At 32.1% G+C, this 18,147-nt stretch overlaps 1 protein-coding gene and 1 pseudogene across 3 annotated transcripts in view; both read right to left on the reverse strand.

Annotated features, from left to right (window-relative positions):
• Positions 1-18,147, reverse strand: part of PURG (purine rich element binding protein G) — a 32,617-nt gene that overhangs the window by 4,694 nt on the left and 9,776 nt on the right. Inside the window, exons 3-4 of one of the 3 annotated variants that reach the window (XM_016136154.2) lie at positions 16,719-16,751; positions 11,222-11,301 (exon numbers count right to left, since the gene is read on the reverse strand). The exons of 1 other annotated variant lie outside the window; for it this stretch is intronic. In XM_016136154.2, coding sequence (XP_015991640.1) covers positions 16,734-16,751 — 18 coding nt within the window. In that variant the 3' untranslated portion in view covers positions 11,222-11,301; positions 16,719-16,733. Of the gene's footprint in view, positions 1-10,991; positions 11,302-16,718; positions 16,752-18,147 lie in introns of those variants that run through there. One more of the 3 variants, XM_036228713.1, reaches the window with a different exon arrangement.
• LOC118609578 lies at positions 16,532-16,649 on the reverse strand (annotated as a pseudogene).

An 18,147-nucleotide genomic window follows, 5' to 3' on the forward strand; every position in this document is an offset into this window, starting at 1 on the left:
AAAATCAGGATTAGTTCATAGTCATGGAACATTTAATGAGTTTCAGAAAAGAACTCCTTCCTTTTGATAATCTCAACCTTCGGTATAAAGAATGACTATATAAAAGCATATAAAAGAAGTGTCCATTCTATAAATTCTTCATCTTCTGAGAGTGTAGAATGAGATATAAATTGATATTCTAGGCCTCTGAGAAAATTAAGAAACTTTAAAAACATAAGTAAAATCAGAAATGATCAGGTATGATAAATCATTGATAACTTCCCCAAACCCAGAATACTGATAGATTAATCAGAGAAAGGTTAGATATTTATTCTATATAATTTAATGAACCTTCTTTTAGTTTCTGAGTATGAAAATATAATCCCTTGTAGGTAAGTAATAGTCTCGGATAGTGACAGCATTTAAAAATTGTTAGAGAAATACTTCAAATAAACATTGAAACACAGGTTCTTAATAGAAGCTGTAGACATGTGGAAGCTACACATTGTATGTGATATTCAACTATATTTAACCCAAGTAACCCAAATATAAGATTCTACAATCTCTCTTGCTAAGACACACAGATATTTTCTTGACTTTGCAAAAGGCAGACAGTTGTATTTACATACTTTAGCTTTTCCCTGGTAGCAGTCCTATAGTGATGACATAAATGCCTATGAGAACTGTTTCTACCACAGAATTTAATCTTATATTCTATTTTTCAGCTCTTTTATAGCACTTTTCATTTCCAAAATGTCCCACGATAAGTTAAAATAGTTATTTCTCATTGTATCACCACAAGAAAGGCAAAGTTAATAAATTGCTTGTGTTGTGGTGGAGCTTCACGGGGTTTTAAAAGATCTTATGTATCTTTTCCATTCTGTAGGCAGTTATCTAGCATTGGCCTATGCTATGTATCTATATCATGTGCTCCTTCAAGTCAAACTATATTCAGACCTAGCAGAGTGTTTAGCTCATGCTGTATGCAAAATAAATAAGTTGATTTAATGAATGAGAAATAGGATTGAGAACAAAGAACCTCAATGTACTGCCCCTCACTACCACCCCTGCCCCCCACAACTGAAAAGCTGTGCTTGCCCACTCTTGCTACTCCACTACAATAGGGTAAGTAGTATTAGTCATCTCACACAACAGGTAGTGTTACTCTCTTAAATCACGATGGCAAAGCCCATAAAGTATGTGTCCTCCAGACGACCAAAGACATGACTGACGGCTACAAAAACTACTTGTAAAATTTTGAATTACTCACCTTTCCTTTTGCTAAATATTTAAATTAAAAGTTGTGCTTCAGCATATGATAGACTATTCCTTTCTTAAGCTAATTCAGGCATAAAGAATCAAGGAAAAAATCTTCATAGCTGTAATCATTAGCATGATTATGAGAAATATCAGAAGGGAATGAAAAGACAGTTACACATATAAAGCAAAAGGAATTGGGGACTAATGGTTCTTCAAATTTTTTTTTTTTTTTTGGAAATTAGTGCAGAAAAGCTAAGACTCTTGAGAAGACAGTGATTTGAGTGAACTAGATAAAATCTGAAGTTTCTAGATTATGTCAAAAGATTGTTTCAGTTCTAAAATTCTCTACTGTGCTAACTGGTTCCTTCTCTGATAAGTTGAGAATCTGCGCAGTATTCAAAGAATATTTTATTTTTAAGAAAAAAAGATAGTTATACTCAAAAGTTTGATATTTTGGAACTTTTGAACAACTGTGAATATTAAAGCTTTCTTTAAACCACCATTACTCCTTATTTTGCGATTAGACCACGTAAAGTCCTTTAAATTCTGAATAAATCCACTTAAATTTACTCAGTGTAATGTGGATGTTATAATATTTTACATTGTCATCAAATTTAGTAGCTAGAAGTTTGTTCTTACTCTTACAACTACATGAACATGTCCCCTAAAGAACAAATCTTACATTCATGACTTCATTTCCAATTTCAAAGAGAGAAACATGAAATGATTTCTTGTAAAAATTAGAATTCTGGTTTTAAACACATCAGTGGAAAAACAGATAGTTATGGCATTAAGTTTGAATCTCTAATTTAAACTGCTATACATGTTAATAAAAACATAACTATTAATTAGAACATTTTGATTGAGCAGCAACAAAAACATTAATTCCAAAGCTAGGAAGCAAAAATCTAATTTTTATTAGCCAGAACCATAAATACACAAAAGGGGGAAAGATGATTTACTAACAGCTTTAATTTCTGCTAAGTTAGGACTTTTTGAAACCCTTCAAGCAGTGTGTACTGTTGGAAGTCAGGCTTATACCCTTTTAACATTAAACTGGTGTCATAACTTATACTCAAATGGGAACAATGGCCATAGTCTCATTTTTCCACATGGCAAAAAACATTATTGGCAGTTAATTAAAATTAATTGCTACAACTAAAATGATGATAGACTGCTTAGAGAATTCATGCATACTTCTCAAAAGTAGTTAATTGTCTTTATAGTTTAGAGCATATATCTTTGAAGCTTAGTATGATAGCATTGCGAGTCCTCTTTACAGGTTAAATTATACTAATGAGATTTTCTTGGTAATTCAAACGTAACTGCATTTTTATAAGAATAAGACTTAGGCCAAATTCTACACTAAAGTAGGTCCCATTAATGGGAAATTTCATTTCAGTATTTTTGGAATTATCAGAATGAAATATGAACATGGTAAAATAATTTAGGAGCAATGGAAAAAAATAAGTATGAGAGGGAAGGAGAGTGGGTGTTTTTAGTGGTAGGCAGGAAGGCAAAAGAAATCAGAAAGTAAGTGGATGAGAGGGATTCAGGGAATGAGAATAATCTGAAACTTTATTAATATTCTCTCAGTAATATGGCAAACCTTATTTCATTTGTGTGCCATTTCCCATTGACACACAAATGCTCTGTGTATTATATGGGTATTCTTTCCCTTGCTGAATAGTTGTATAAACATGGAAACAGCACACTAGCATAAAGTTAAGAAAGTGCCTGTTGTGCATGTCTTTGGTATGTGACATAGTGGCTCAGCAGCTTCTTATTTTAGAATCTTAAAGGTGGAGATGGTAAGGATTGAGGTGGTCTAGTCAAAGGCCAGCTCAATCCCTTATTTAGCTATGTTAAAATTCAGACTCCTTTTAGGTGAGAATAAAGTTCTCTTGAAAAAGACAACAGCAGATAGTGAAAATTCACCCTTTAGATTTATTTATTGGTATACAGTTTACTATGGCCCACTAGAATCACAGAATAATCTTTACTTGAATTTATTGCCATTCCCCAGAATCTCAATGAACTTTTGCTTAAAATTGCAATATTTAGAGAAATTCATTTAGAATATTTAGAAAAAGAAAAATACAATCTGATGTTGCTTTCGGTGTATCTACTCTTCTTTCATTTATATAAATTATGGATCAACGTTGTGTGCCCAATAATAAAACTGAGTCCATAAGGTCTCTGTTATATAATTTTGAATACATAAATGCTACTGAGGTATCACTATATAATAAACAATGAAAGTATTCCTTCAGCATGTCTTGATAATAGAGACATCACAAGAAGTATCTCCTCACCTGAAATTATTTTTCACATTTACTTTCCAAGGTCGAAGCAGAAATATAAAGTGAAGAAAACAGTAACAGTTCTATGGCCATTGCAATTGCTTGAAGTGCACTCTGCATCTCTGTTTTTAATAGAATAATTTAGAATCTCCCAAAAGAGTATCTCTTGATGCATATAACATTAATTAAGGTGGGAGAGTTGTTTGAATGTTAGGAGTACTGTACTGAATATTAATATTAGAGGTTATTTTGTCCCCTCCATTATTACTATAGATTTAATGCCGTGATTTTAGTAGTAGTATGTTTCAGTTAAAAACTCAGTGAAGATCTGCTTATTTTTTTACCTGTTTTAAGAAAAGTATCATTAGCAATAGAAAGGAACTATCTACTGATAAATTCAACAACATGGATGATCTTAAAACTGTTAGCCTGAGTAAAAGAAGCCAACTATAAAAAATACAGGTTAATTTATATGAAATTCCAGAATAGACAAAATAAAGCTGTAGTAACAGAAATCAGATCAGTGATTGCTTTTGAAAATTGAGATGGGAGGAGGGTAGAAGTGCTGACTGGCAAGGGAGACATGGGAATTTTCTAGGGTGGGAAAATGTTCTGTATCTTGATAGTCATTGAAACTGATTAAATGGTATGTTAAGATATGATTATTTAATTTCATGTAAATTATAACTTAATCAAAATGTTAAAAAGCATTTCTAGTAAACACAATATTCTTGCTGGAGCATCAGAGGTTGGGTGGCATTTTTTCTTTTTTTCATTTCAAAACTTCTCTCTTCATACCGTTCCATAGAGAGCAATATATCCTAGAAAAGGATCCACGACTGATACCTTACCTCATGGATTTTACATAAGGGCACCAAACCACAACAGTTTTTTTTTACTACTGAAGAAAAAAGAAGACAAATTCTTTTATGGAGCATACTAAATGTATCAGTTCTAAGAAAGAACATAAGACATGTTTAAAACGTACACCGGAACCCTAGAACAGAAAAGGTTTTCCAAATCAGATTTATCATAGTGAAAATATGATAAATATTTTTATAATCTAGTTTATAAAGCCATAAAATAAAAAAAAAAAACTTGACTTAAATGCTATTTAAAAGTGATCATGGCAGTACAGCCTTCATTCTTGTTTTGGTTCTTCAAGGATAAGTAGATACTGGTGGACTAAGTAATACACTACTAAGTAATACACCACTAGTATTAAAAGGAGACTGAGTAACTGAATACATTTAGGTAGGAAAGAAAAAATATTTTATCTTATGCTACTTGGTGCATAATCTAGTATATACATGGTATATCATATATTAAAACCATTTTGAATGCCTGCGACTGAGGCCTAATTTATAATGATTACCTTCCATTTCAAATTTAAGGAGCCACATGTTCATCATCTTTAAAGAGGTACATTTGGGGTCAAATTATCCAACGAATTCCCAATTTCCTACAGCAATAACCTTATTACACTATCTGACAATTCTAAAAATAAATAAGTAAAAAAGATTTGACTGGTTCTAAGAAGAAAATCTAAATATTTATAGTAATAGTGCTTATCTACAAGTAATGACAATTGTTTTTGGGCAAAATTAAAAGTGTAATCAAAAGTCAGATAATTATTTCTCTAATTCATTTCTTTTTGTGATTTTAATTCAAACCCGCCAAATGTTTATACTGTTGTAAATCCACGTTTCATACAAAGACATCTTAAATATATTATTTTACTATTCATCATCATCTCCACTTGAGATTAGAGGGAAAAAAAAGTAAGCAATTTCCCTAGCACAATGCCTGGCCTATGGGAGGAAACTCAATAAGTATTTATTGAATAAATGAATGAATGCTTTCATTTCCCTCAAATTGTCATTTCCCATCTCACATAGTGGTTTCTTACTGCACATTAAAAATTCAGTATGATTGAAAAGGAAAAGCATAGGCATATCTTAATTAGTAGGAAAAAAAAAGCAATGCTCTGAAACTATTGAGCCACATCATTATCGCTTCTACTGACATTATGATATAAAAATCGCATAAATATAAATTGACACAATTGTAAAACAACATTAAATTGATATACGATAACCTGTTTTTAGTTATAAAATTTTCCTTTTAAAAACTCAATTAATGAAATTAAAGGACATCGTTTGCATCTCCAGAGTGAACAACAGAAACTTAGGTAGTTAATAGAATGGATAATTGTGTGATGTTTCATGTAAACATATCTGAGATAGTAAAAGGTTAAAAGGTTCATAAGTACCAAAGGAAAACAGAATACCAAGTACTAGAAGATGGAGAAAATACAGTTCAAGATTATATGAAATGAGGAAAAGCTCAGAATCAAGATGATGATCTGTAGGGGACTCTTTATAACAGTAACTGGGGTCAACATTACAATGGTTCTTAACTATCCTGAAACCAAAGGTTAAAGTATGCATCAATTATCAAAAAGCTTCCCCCCCACCCCGAGTCAAAAATGACCTATAAACCTAATCTTGTAATGTTTTCAACTTTAAAATAAACAGGTATGAAAACTCTTCTAGCTATGAGAAGAAAATAAATATTCTGAATGAATCCCAGGTATTATCTCTCATTCATTCTGAATAGAGTAGACATTAAACAGCGGAAGGGCCACTTGGTAAGGTCTAATTCAAGCTCTGAAATGACTAATTAAATGATTTTGAACAAGTCACATGGCATCTTCGATATTTTCATATGTTATAACATGTGAGTGTTACTTTACTCCAAAGACTCTTTCAGGCAAAAAAAAAAAAGAGAAAAGAAAAAAGAAAAAAAAAATCAAAGTTCATGGCAGATTTAGACAAGATTTAGTCACTATAGATATTTAAACCGATACTAGGAAACAAGTGAATGTAATCCTTTTAGTAGTAGGGCATTTGGTTCCCAAATCATGCAAACTGCCTAATTATCTTTTAAAAAAAGAAACAAAACAGTTCTAATTTCCTCCAGCAATGAAAGTATGCTTTTATATTTCCCGGTCTGTGGATAGCTTATTCATTTTCTTAATGCTGTTTTTTGATGAGCAGAAAATTTTAATTTTGATGGTCTAATTTATAATTTTTTTCTTTTATAAAAGTTAATGCTTCTGTTTCCTGTTCAAGAAATTTCTGCTTATATGGTTGCACACTTTTATATTTGTCTGAAAACAGTTTCAAAAGATCATAACCAGCTAAACTCCCTTGCTACTGTTACCCTGGACAGTTCTGTGGTAAAGGAGGCGCCTTTCCAATTTTGCACAACTTTGTAATACTTTCTGGGGAATGACCCATTTTATAAGTTGGGAAGAGTTAATAATGATGTTAATAAATGCATAATATGTGACAGAAGCTTTACTACCAGCTTCAGGTATGTGAAGACATTGAATGTTCTTTAAGAGAATTCTGGCTGACTACAGGTTCTGTGAGGGCAAGGAGCATTACTTGTTATTAATACATCCTCAGGACCTAGACGATTACCTAGCACGCAGTGAGTCATTAATAAGTATAAACTGAATGCATATTGAATAAGTTCTTCCAATAACTCAATAAAGTTATACAATTTTCCCTAAGTTAAACAGTAAGTGACAGAATTTTGACTTGAACCCAGGACTGCCTGGCAGCAAAGTCTCGCTCTTTACTAATCTTTACGAAGGCCACTGAAAACGTGATAACTCTTGAGAGACCCAGCACTTAGAAATACTGCTTAAGAAGAAGGTAGAGGAAATGATTAAAATTATTGTTTTATTCCTCTCATAGCAAAAAGTAAATGTGGAACTTCTGTTAGGCTCCTTCTTGATAATCCTAGGCATACTGATCTTTTTATAACTATGTGGTAATTTGTGTAGATGGAGCCAATATGAAACTTTTATGGCCATAAAAATGTCAGGAGAGAAAAATTCGATGTGCATGTAAAAATTTAGAGTTCAACCTGCTAATACCTCGGTCATGATGCTACACAGTTATGGTTAACTGGAAATACCAGGAGCAAGGTCATTTATTTAATAGAATTTCATAGTCAACAGAGCTTTAACCACAATGCTTTTAATCCTAGTGAAATTGAACCCTATTGAAGCTTGAGTAAATATAATATAGTGAGCATTGTTAAATTTTGTGTGCGAATGAGAATACTTTGGTGCTCTAGAATCTTCACGGTTAACAACTACAATCACCCAATAATGACATAAATAAAGATGTGGATTCTTGAGTTAATTTGATAAAAATTCAGAATATCCTTTCAAACAAGTTTTTGAAAAAGCCTGCTTCCAACTTATTATGTGGTCATTTATCTCTTGTTCATAAAAGTGTAGGGAAAACATTCTCTAGTTGATTTTTAATCATTAACTGAGCTTCCTATGCAAATAAAAAATGAAGTTTTATCTTTTAAATTCTCTAATTAACATTTTTTAAAGGCTACATTGCAATGCGGGTGCCATGACAAGACGTGTCCACAGCAGAGGAAAGGATCTATCTATATGCTCGATATTAGGATCAATTTCTGGAAGGTTCACTAAGGTGGAAAGCATAAGCAGCAAGACTAAATAATAGAGAGGGTCAAAGACTCAATAAGTACAGGCAAAGAGGCTGATTCTAGGCAAGCGGTTTTTATATACTGAGCACTAATATAATGACTTGATATATCAGGACCCAAACTGATAGACTGAGTGCAGAATCAAGCCTAAAAATATGACTAAAACAGGAAAATACCTAGAATGCATTTCAAAAACTATTTAACTATAAAAACGTGTATTTCATTTTACCAAATTTTGATGTCAAGTTTACCATTTAAAATGTCTATAGTGTTATTAAGAAAGCTTCAACGAGAAGTGGGCTCTTTATAAACCTTGGTATTAGACTGTTAAGTGATCTATAACAAGCCATTTAACCTGCCTATGCCTGTTTTCTCCATCTGTTAAGTGAGGTTAGTGATATTGAACTAAACTAATCTAAATTAGTATTTGCATCAGGATGAAATGAGATACAATATGTGAAATAACTTTGAAAAATATGTGAAATTATATATAAATTATTATAATTTAAAATTCCATATTTCTTACAACTGGAAAATATTTCAGAATTAATGACCCGTTATGGAAAAACTTTTAGGACAAATGAATCTTTTGAACCAGTTAACTAACTGAATTTATCCATTTTTGGCTCTTCATTGCAATGTATCTACAGTGTAAATGATTACAACTTCTGATTTATTAACACAGTCATGTTAGAATCAGGCTTATTTCTTCTTTTGGCTAAGACATTGGTGAGATATTCATAGTTGAGAACACTGGTGGATTTTCATAAATCCAGACATAGAGAAAAGGAGTTTGTGAAGATATTGTACATGTGATGAGAATGAAATAAAATTAAAGTGAGGATGAGTACACAAAAGCCTAGGGCACAGTGGGCAAATATGTGATTAAATGTCACTACTCCTTGCCTTCTTCGGCCTCTCCCCAATTCAACACCCTGTGCACACACAGAAATCACAGCAGTCTTTTATGAAGAGCCTGCGCAGGGCTTCACAACCATCTCCCACTTAGAGCTCAGGAAGTCATTACCACTTGAATATAGGAGGCACATGAGATGAAAAATAATTATTATTTCCATACTAGGACATCAAAAGAGATCTGGCATGGGAAGATAGAGTTAATGTTTAAAATAGTATCCTATAGTTCTCTAAATTTGTATCAATAAAATATATTTTGAGCACTATAACAGAATGTAGATAATCATATTTACAGGATAAATTGTTAAAGGAAAAATAACATGCAGCATTTTAGACAGCTTCAAACACTCTTCTCATATATACCAACACACTGCCTGACACATGGCAGGTAATCAGATTAATATCTGTCGAATGAAAAATGACAGTTTGATTACGCTCCAAAAGTTGCTTTGAATCAAATAATTTTGGACATGGCATACTTAACGCAAATGACAGTGGAATATTTTTATTTTGTCAATTACTGTATCTTTTATTCCCTATCATAGATCCTGGCACAGAGTAGTCACTGACTATCCATTCAGTAAAGAGAACAGGATCATTTAGCTATTAAGGAAGGGAAAGAACATTTCCAAAGAAAAATTCAGAATGTGCAGGAAACAAAAGATCCCATATTCCACCACACCTTAATTTGTCAGTCTCTGAAATAAAGTGACATAGTATTTCTTAACAGATTTTTAAATTATCACTCTCATTCCCACTTGTCGCCATTTTGTCTGTTAAGTTCTGTGATCCTGAAGCAACCAGATTTCAAAGGCAAAACGGGGACAGCAACAGTGGTATTAAGTGAAGAGAGCTGATTTCAGTAATCAGCACAGTGCTACGGATAGAAGGGAGAAAAGAGGAAGAAACAGTTTCCGATTTTAAACTTAAATTCAAGCTAAGAAGATAGGATTGTATATGGGAAACTAAGTTTAAAATTTTAATTATATTTAATCAAGTTTTAAGCTGTGTCTAAAAAAAGTCTTTCAGAACTAGAAAACTTGCCTATTTAGAAAGCTTTTTGTGTACAGGGCCAAGAGAGATATATAAAATGAGTGGCAAGGTCAAAAAGGGGGACTGGGCAAGTTAGAGAAACAGTACATGGAAACATGTTAGTAAAGCAACCGTAACCAAATATGAAGGACGCCAAGAAGGAAAGAATGGCCAATAAACGTCAGATGAAACAAGGAGGATCTGGGAGAAAATGAGAAAAGTCCACAGAAGGAAGTCGAAGGTAACTTTAAGAGAAGTTTCACTGACTCTAGGGATTCAGAAATTGAAAAGGTTCTTAGGGATCATCTACTCTGATCCAATATCCCCACAATGGATGATAAACAAGCTGGGCTCCACAGAGGTTAAATGACTTGCCCCAAGCCCAGGTAAAAGGCACAGAGCAAAGGTTTCTGAATGATAACTCAGAACCCTGACCTCTGTACCACACTGCTGCACACCAGGAGAACAAAGGCAAGGCCTTAAGATTCTCTCAATGCCATGAGTGCTCAAAATAATCTACAACTAGAATTGTTTTGGCTTTATTAAGTATAGCACAAATATAGCAAGTAATTTAGCATTCACATTCATTTTATAGTTATTTTATAACAAAATTAAAATTAACTTGTTATTTAGAATTAAATTATTGAAAATCTAATTTAAGAATCAATTTCTGTGTTTACCTAAGATTAATTTTTTCCACATATCAAAAATTTCCACCAAATAAAATGTAGATGTTATGTAATATGTCTCCAGTCAAGCAAATCACCTAAATGGAAGGTATTGCTAGAGTCCCAGCTTGGTACATTATAAAATGTAATATTTGGGTCTTTTTAAAAAAATGAGTCAAACAATAAATGATTATTAACAAACCAAATTGTACATAGTTACTTAATGACTCAAAGGATACCTTAAATAAGAGTACAGTTTAATAATAATGAAGAACAACGATGCAAACTAGCTTTAGTTATTATAAATCAAAACATCCTTTATTCTAAGTAAATTTTATATTGTAATCTTTAAAGTAGGTAAATAATTGTCCAAAAAACGTTCAGAACTTGAGGAATTTTCAAGCTGGAGTTTACTATATTAAATAAAGATTACTACTGACAAAATATTAGTGCCTAGCTTATGGTAGAGACTACAGAGGACAGATTAAGTTCTAGGCTGCTGACAGTGTGTGCCCTGAGGATTGCGTGGCACCAAGTGAATTTCTGTGATTTCGGAGTGATAATGGTGAAGAAATGAAGAGAGATCTTAAATAGTGATGGGAGCACTGCAAAGAAAAAAAAGTTATTGCTTAGTATGTTACTGAACCAGATGCACCACAACTTTTTCACTAAATTGTTTCAACTCAAAACATTTTTCTCTTTGCTGAGAACACATTTCTGATTTTATAATGGAAATCAAAGGAATCATGAGATTTAATTCTAAAAAATTTTCTTTGAAGTGAATATTAACAGTATATTGTAGCAGATCATTAAAGAACAATCTGGGTGCTAACAAAAATTATGGAATCATTTAAAATTGTTCTAAATAAATTGTATTTGTTTGAAAAAATTGTTATGAATACACTGATATTATAAATTGTTAAATTCATAAAATGAAGATTCAGTTATCATTATTTAAGAATCACAACCAACTAGTTTGTGTGTTAGTTCCAAGATAATTTAGACCAAGAACAGATAGATTTTTTTCCCTATGACAAAATTATAGGCATAATACTCATAACTGTAGCATCTCTGGTTATTTAGATGAATATTGCTTGCAGGATTTCAAACTTTATTGATTTCTTGAAAAAAATTTAATAGTAGACAAAAAATTTTTTTGAAAACTTGAAAAAATAAGAGTTTTTAAGAATGTTTCTTGGGTTGAGGTTTTTCTTACTGCCAATAATTTTGAAAATAACATGTGAAACACTCCATTTTCAGAAAATGCACTTTTATTTATGCTATTTCCTCCCAAATTGCTTCTGATAAAACTGCTTAAAGGTGAACACCTTCATATTGTACTAAACAAGATTTTGAAATCATTTATAGAACATTAACACTGTCAAATTCAAGAAAAATTTCAAATCTACTACATAAATAATGTGAAAACATTCCTAGAATATATATAGAAAAAAAAATCTATAGAAATTCTAAAATTTATACCTAATTGCTCTGGTAACTCTAGCCTCAAACCTTCAATAAACAAACAAACACACAAACAAAACAAGTACAAAGCATCCCTCTGGAGTCCCTTAAGTCTCCTGGGGAATAAAGTGTTAGCTTTCCCTGTAAATCAATGGAAAGCTTTTTCTAGGATAAAATATCCTTTATTTTCAGTCGCCCAAAGACTATGGGGATCTCTTAACATAAGCACAACTGCTTTGCAATTGTAAATCTTTTTACATGTGAGAATTACAATATTGGATACTATAAGGGATCGTACTTGAAGAGCTAAGTGATAATGAGTATAAACCCATTATTGATGGGAGAAGGCTTAGGCAACTATCTTGCTTTTTAAAAAAAAGTTGAGAAGTAAGTAGAATGGTTATTGCCAGGGGATAACGCAGGGGGATGGGGAGCTGTTTTATGGACAGTTTGTTTTCTAAGATAAAAAGTTCTGGAGATTGGTTGTACAATAAAATGAATGTACTTAACCATAGACTTAGAAATAGTTAAAATGGTTAAGATGATAAAGTATGTTTTTTTTTAAATTTTATTTTTTTTTACACTTAGAGCACCTGGTCTTCCTAGGTGGTCTCCCATCCACGTACTAACCAGGCCTGACTCTGCTTAGCTTCTGAGATCAGGAGGATTCAGGATAGCATAGCCATAAACAGTATGTACTTTCTAAAATCACAATTTTACAAAGGTGAACAAGACTAGAAAAGTAAAGTATTCAGACAAAGGATACTGTTTCTGCTTTTTAAAAAATTTTAAGTTTATATCTTAAAAAAATCATTGAGAAAATTCATTTGAGATTTAGATGGTCAACCTGTGAGAAGGCAAAAGACTAATCACTTATGAACTTGACTCAAGCTGGAAAGGCTCATAATGGTTTGGTTATGAAATCTAGGGAGCACGTGGTCAGTGGTTATGTGTGAAGTAGATTGAATCTGAGCTTAGGAGATGGGGGAGAAACTAGCATTACCAGAGATTGGTGCCACAAAACTAGCCAAAATGAGTATAAAACCTTAAATACTTAGATTTATGCATTTAGACTCTCTGTGTTTAAAGTAAGCTCAAGATATTACTTGTTAATAGCATAACCAAAAAATCATTATCCCATGGTGTTACGGCCGATAGGATTAAAACCCAAACAATTCCAGCTGGAAAAATGATACAGAAGGAAGATGTAAATCAAAGTCCATGACAAAGAATGGCCTCCAGACATTTGTATCAGAAAGAGCAAGACAAAAATGGCAATTTCTGAAACTCATTCTGGACCAACCAAACCAGGAATTCTGGTTGTGGGAACCAGAACCAACATTTTTAATTCATGGTGTACACTAATGTTGAGGATGACTGAACTAAATTTTAAAGGGAGAAACTGCTGTCATTTTAATGGAGGTTAGAACTCAGAGACAAATGTTGAGTTTAATGCTTAAGGATATTCTTGATGACCTCATTATGGCCATGATTCTTTGAGTTCCTCTGAGGCACATTGACGATTCTCTGCTTTTAATGGAGGGACTATTGGATTAAAGCAATCTCTTTGAAGCATTAGAAGAAACTCATTCCTAGGTGAGTCAAATGGTAGTTTGTGCTGCAAGAGCCAGCTGTCTGGTTAAGTTTGAAAATTTTAGAACTACACTGAGAATTTTTATAGCTTCGATGCAGGGATGGCAAATAGCAAGTAGTTGACATAAATGCTGGTCTTCTCTCTTTCCTTCTAGATGCAGATTTCAAATTCTCAACATAGCACTTTAGGACAGCTAATCAATTGTAGTAACAAACAAGATGAAACCAATTTATCATTACTTCTCCAGAGGCAGGGAGGGGTGGGTGGGGGAAGAACTAGGCTCTTTATAATTTTACTCGCACACATACACACACTCACACACTTAATATTTGTACATAGCAAAATTTACTTAGCTAAGTATTTAGAAATGTGTAATATAGTTTATAGACTTTGGTATAATACATTTCAATTTAGATCTCTCTCTCTAAAAGGTATTATTATTTGTTCACTTAAAACTTGGAAATGTTACAGTTTCACGAGAAAGCACAGATGACTGGAAGAAGTGACAAGAAAAAGTGGACCCTGAAAGTGAAAATTGAGTTTTATATTGGTTCATACTGGATCCCTGAATTTATTTGTTATTGCCACAGCTACTCTTCTGCCTTTTACAAAGCCTTCAAACTCTCAAGGAGAAAATCACGCATGTTGTTTGCAGCAATAATCAACCTACTTGGAAACTTGTTCTCTAATTTTGAAAATTTAAGATAAATTAAAAAACTATGTTTTTTTCCATCTTAAGTTAAATTAGTGCAAGAAAAAAATGGAGAATGAAAATATTTTATTGCTTTAACCTTTAAATAGAATTTAATCTGGATTTTTATAAAGATATACTTTATTTGATAATATCCAATTATTGGTTTTCTAATTTACTGTACTATCCTGTAGCAGGTTATTTCTGAAATAGCAATATAAATACTAAACTTATTCACATAATTGTTCCTGAAAAAAATGATTAAAAGTGAAAATTTTCTTATAAAAATTATAAAAGCTAGAATGAATTTTTCAGGGCAAATTTCATAAAACCTAGCCTAATTCATTTAATTAGTAAAGATCATGAAATTTTGAAAACTATTTATGTGGTTTTGCAAAAACAAGATGTGGGAAGAAATGCTTTTACTTAATATGTTTTCGGAATAATACCAGAAAAATTGATATTACACTTTATTCAACCTGGTAAATAACAGAAATCCTGAAGTTCCAACTACTATTCCCAAAATTCTATCTCCAGATTTAAAAAGAATCTTCAAGATAGTAACAATCCAATTTTTTCCTGACATTTCCCTTTATGCATCCTACATTAAGAGCATGTATAGTCTCTGTCTTAAATAAGTCCAGTAATAGGGAGGTAACAAGACTTCTTGAAGTTTGCCCTCATGTTAAGCTGAAATCTATAAATCTACTACCTCCATTCTGTCTGAAGCCTGCTCAGATTAAAATTCTAAGACTTAATTGTTTTCTTATTTTTTAAATGTTTATTTTTTTAAAGACCAATTTTTTAAAACATATTTAAACTGTAGCTATAATACAGACAGGATAGAGAATTAAAATGTTATATCACCTGTAATGATCCTTTTGAGTTGGTCACTATCTCTCTTATGTCAGCAGTTAATATTTCTCACAATTAGAAATTCATTCACTGTTTTGGAACACTAACTGAAGGGGTAGTAGTTGCAAAAAGAAGTTAATGAACTTACAGAACTACCAAATACCTATAAATGAATTAATTTAGTATTTCCAATAGGGTGTGATTCACTAGAATGAATGCTCTAATATAGTCATATATATTAATTGTATGGATATATATATGGTTTTATTAATTTTGATCAGCACAGTAATTATATAATATCTATAGGTTGGCACACATAATATAAATTATTTTTAAATATACTAGTAACATTTTCAAATAATATGCTCGATGGGTGTCTAGGTGAAGTATTTCTAAATTTAAATCAGTGGGTCCAATTTTTAATTTTTAAAAAGTACCAAAAATATACTATAGTAGTTCCTCTATCTACACATCAGGTAAGACATGGGTAGATGCTGAAAATATATGTTTTCAAAAGAAATTAGTATATTTTTTTTACCACATCTTGAGAGAATCAGCATTTTAAGCTTTTTAGCCTTTATTTTCTGTTTAGCCTATTTTAGTAATTATGAACAATTTGAACTACATGACATGTAAAATTATGACTATTTCTAACTTCTTTTTTAAGTCCTAATATTTAATGTTCACTAAAACTTCTATTAATTCTTGAGTATAGAAATTATTCACTTTCCTTTACTAAGATTTATATACCAGAGTTACTTAATAAATTAAAAATATGCTTCAGTCTCCATAAATTTGAAAGCTTTTTATATATGGATTTATAATTGTTCATTCCTATCAAAACTATCTCAAGACAGCTGTCCAAAAATCAGAGAGAACTAAGTTATTAAATGTAGTGAAAGGATAAAAAGAGAAGATATTTTTTATCTAAACTTTAGTCAACTTATAAAAAATGTTGATTATAAGATTTATAAACTTCTCAAGGAAGAGTGAGCAGCACCAAAGTCTTTCTACCAAGATGCCACAGTTGTTTTGACCAAGTTTTTCCTTCACTATCTTTTATAGCTAAGGTAAAATCATATCAGCTTACAGCAGTGGTTCTTAAAGTGTGGTCCCCAGATCACAAAATTTTGGTCCTCTTCTCATCCACCCTTTCCCTACTCCATAGGCCTATGGAATAGAAACTCTGGAGGTGGTTTCACTAACCCTCTAGGTGACTTTTTTTTTTTAACACCTACAGTACCTGGTCTTCCTAGGTGGTCTCCCATCCAAGTACTAACCAGGTTGACCCTGCTTAACTTCCGAGATCAGATGGGACTGGGTGTGTTCAGGGTAGCATGGCCATAGACCCTGGATGATTCTTAATCACACTAAAGTTTGAAAAACACTAGCCTAGAATAATGGAGAAAAGTGTCTACCTGTAAATAGGACCGTCATCTCAGTTTATCTTGCTGTAAAAAAAAGAGAGAGAAAACTTAGTAATTAAATATGAAAATGAACCATGTAGGATGAGTTAGATGGCAGGAAAAAGTGGCAAAAAAAAAAAAAAATTCAATAAAACTCTAATAGTGATAAAATTTATTTCCAGCTGATTTAACATAACCATTTGTGTTTGGTTTGTGAGAATGAGATTGTACGCCCAAGGTAAAAAGTAATTTGTCTCCTCTCTGCTTTTAAAGGTTAAAATTGAGATGAGTCATCTACATTCTAATTTGATGCCTTTCGAAATTACTGACATTTATTTGAAATGGTTGAAATTAGAGGTTCAATCTGTAAACTCTTTAATAATCATATAAATTGTATTTATTAATACCATACTTTAATCAACTAGATGAACCCTCATATAAGCGAGTGTCTCTTGGTAGAACTAGCCTCATATACAGAGAACGGTTTTGGATAAATTAATTCTCTGTAATCTGAGGCAGATTTATAGTGTTGTTCGGCAGTAGATTGGTCTTTATTAGGTGGCTGACTTTCAGAATAAGTCTTAAAGGCAGTATGGCCTGAATGAGCACAATCTTTGGCTTGTTGTCCATTTGTCTTTAAATATATTAGTTCTGAAATATCAAACCAGTTTCTAAACCTCTGGAAAATTATATTAAAATGGAGATAATAGAGTTGTTATAAGGATTATAAATAGTATATATAAGGAGCCCAGCAATTCCTAGTATGCGGTAGGTATTCAGTAAGTAATAGTTATTAGTACAAAACACTTTGACTTTTCCTTTTGTTATTACCTTCTCTTTAAACATGGTCATGGCACAATTTTCCTAAAGGGTAAATTCGTTTCTGAAATTACCTGTCAATCATGCTAGTCAAAATACTTTCTGAAGGACCACTGTGTATTGAAAAGTTGGAGTAACTGACCTTTCAGTCCATATCATCCCAAGTGGAATGTTTCCTATTCATCCTAAAAATGTTATATAGAAATATGGTAAGAGTGTTGAGATTAATTGCATGACATAATAACCCTTCTTTCATAAAGTCTATAGATTTAGTTCATTAGGCAATTTTTATATTTTCAAAGAGCAGCTTTAGACTTTATTGTATTTCAATTGTCATCTGAATAAATAAATAGGATAGAGTGGGGCCATATCTGTAGTAGGAGAAATTTGTGTTCTTACCTACTTCTAACAGGTTATTGTACGTGAGGAGGAAAAGAAGGGAAGAAATTAACAAAATAAACATGTGTATGTGTGCTTCAAAATATACTTTGGTTTCTCTTAAGCATTGTCTTTGATAAATAAATAGGCACCAAAAAGAGACATCTAAGGAGAAAGATGTCACTCTTTTTTAATCTTCTCTATTGATAGTGGTGGTAGCACTACATACTGGAGGACTGGGGTG

The sequence above is a fragment of the Rousettus aegyptiacus genome, unplaced genomic scaffold (genome assembly GCF_014176215.1).
Source record: "Rousettus aegyptiacus isolate mRouAeg1 unplaced genomic scaffold, mRouAeg1.p scaffold_m13_p_11, whole genome shotgun sequence".
Lineage (NCBI taxonomy): Eukaryota > Metazoa > Chordata > Mammalia > Chiroptera > Pteropodidae > Rousettus > Rousettus aegyptiacus.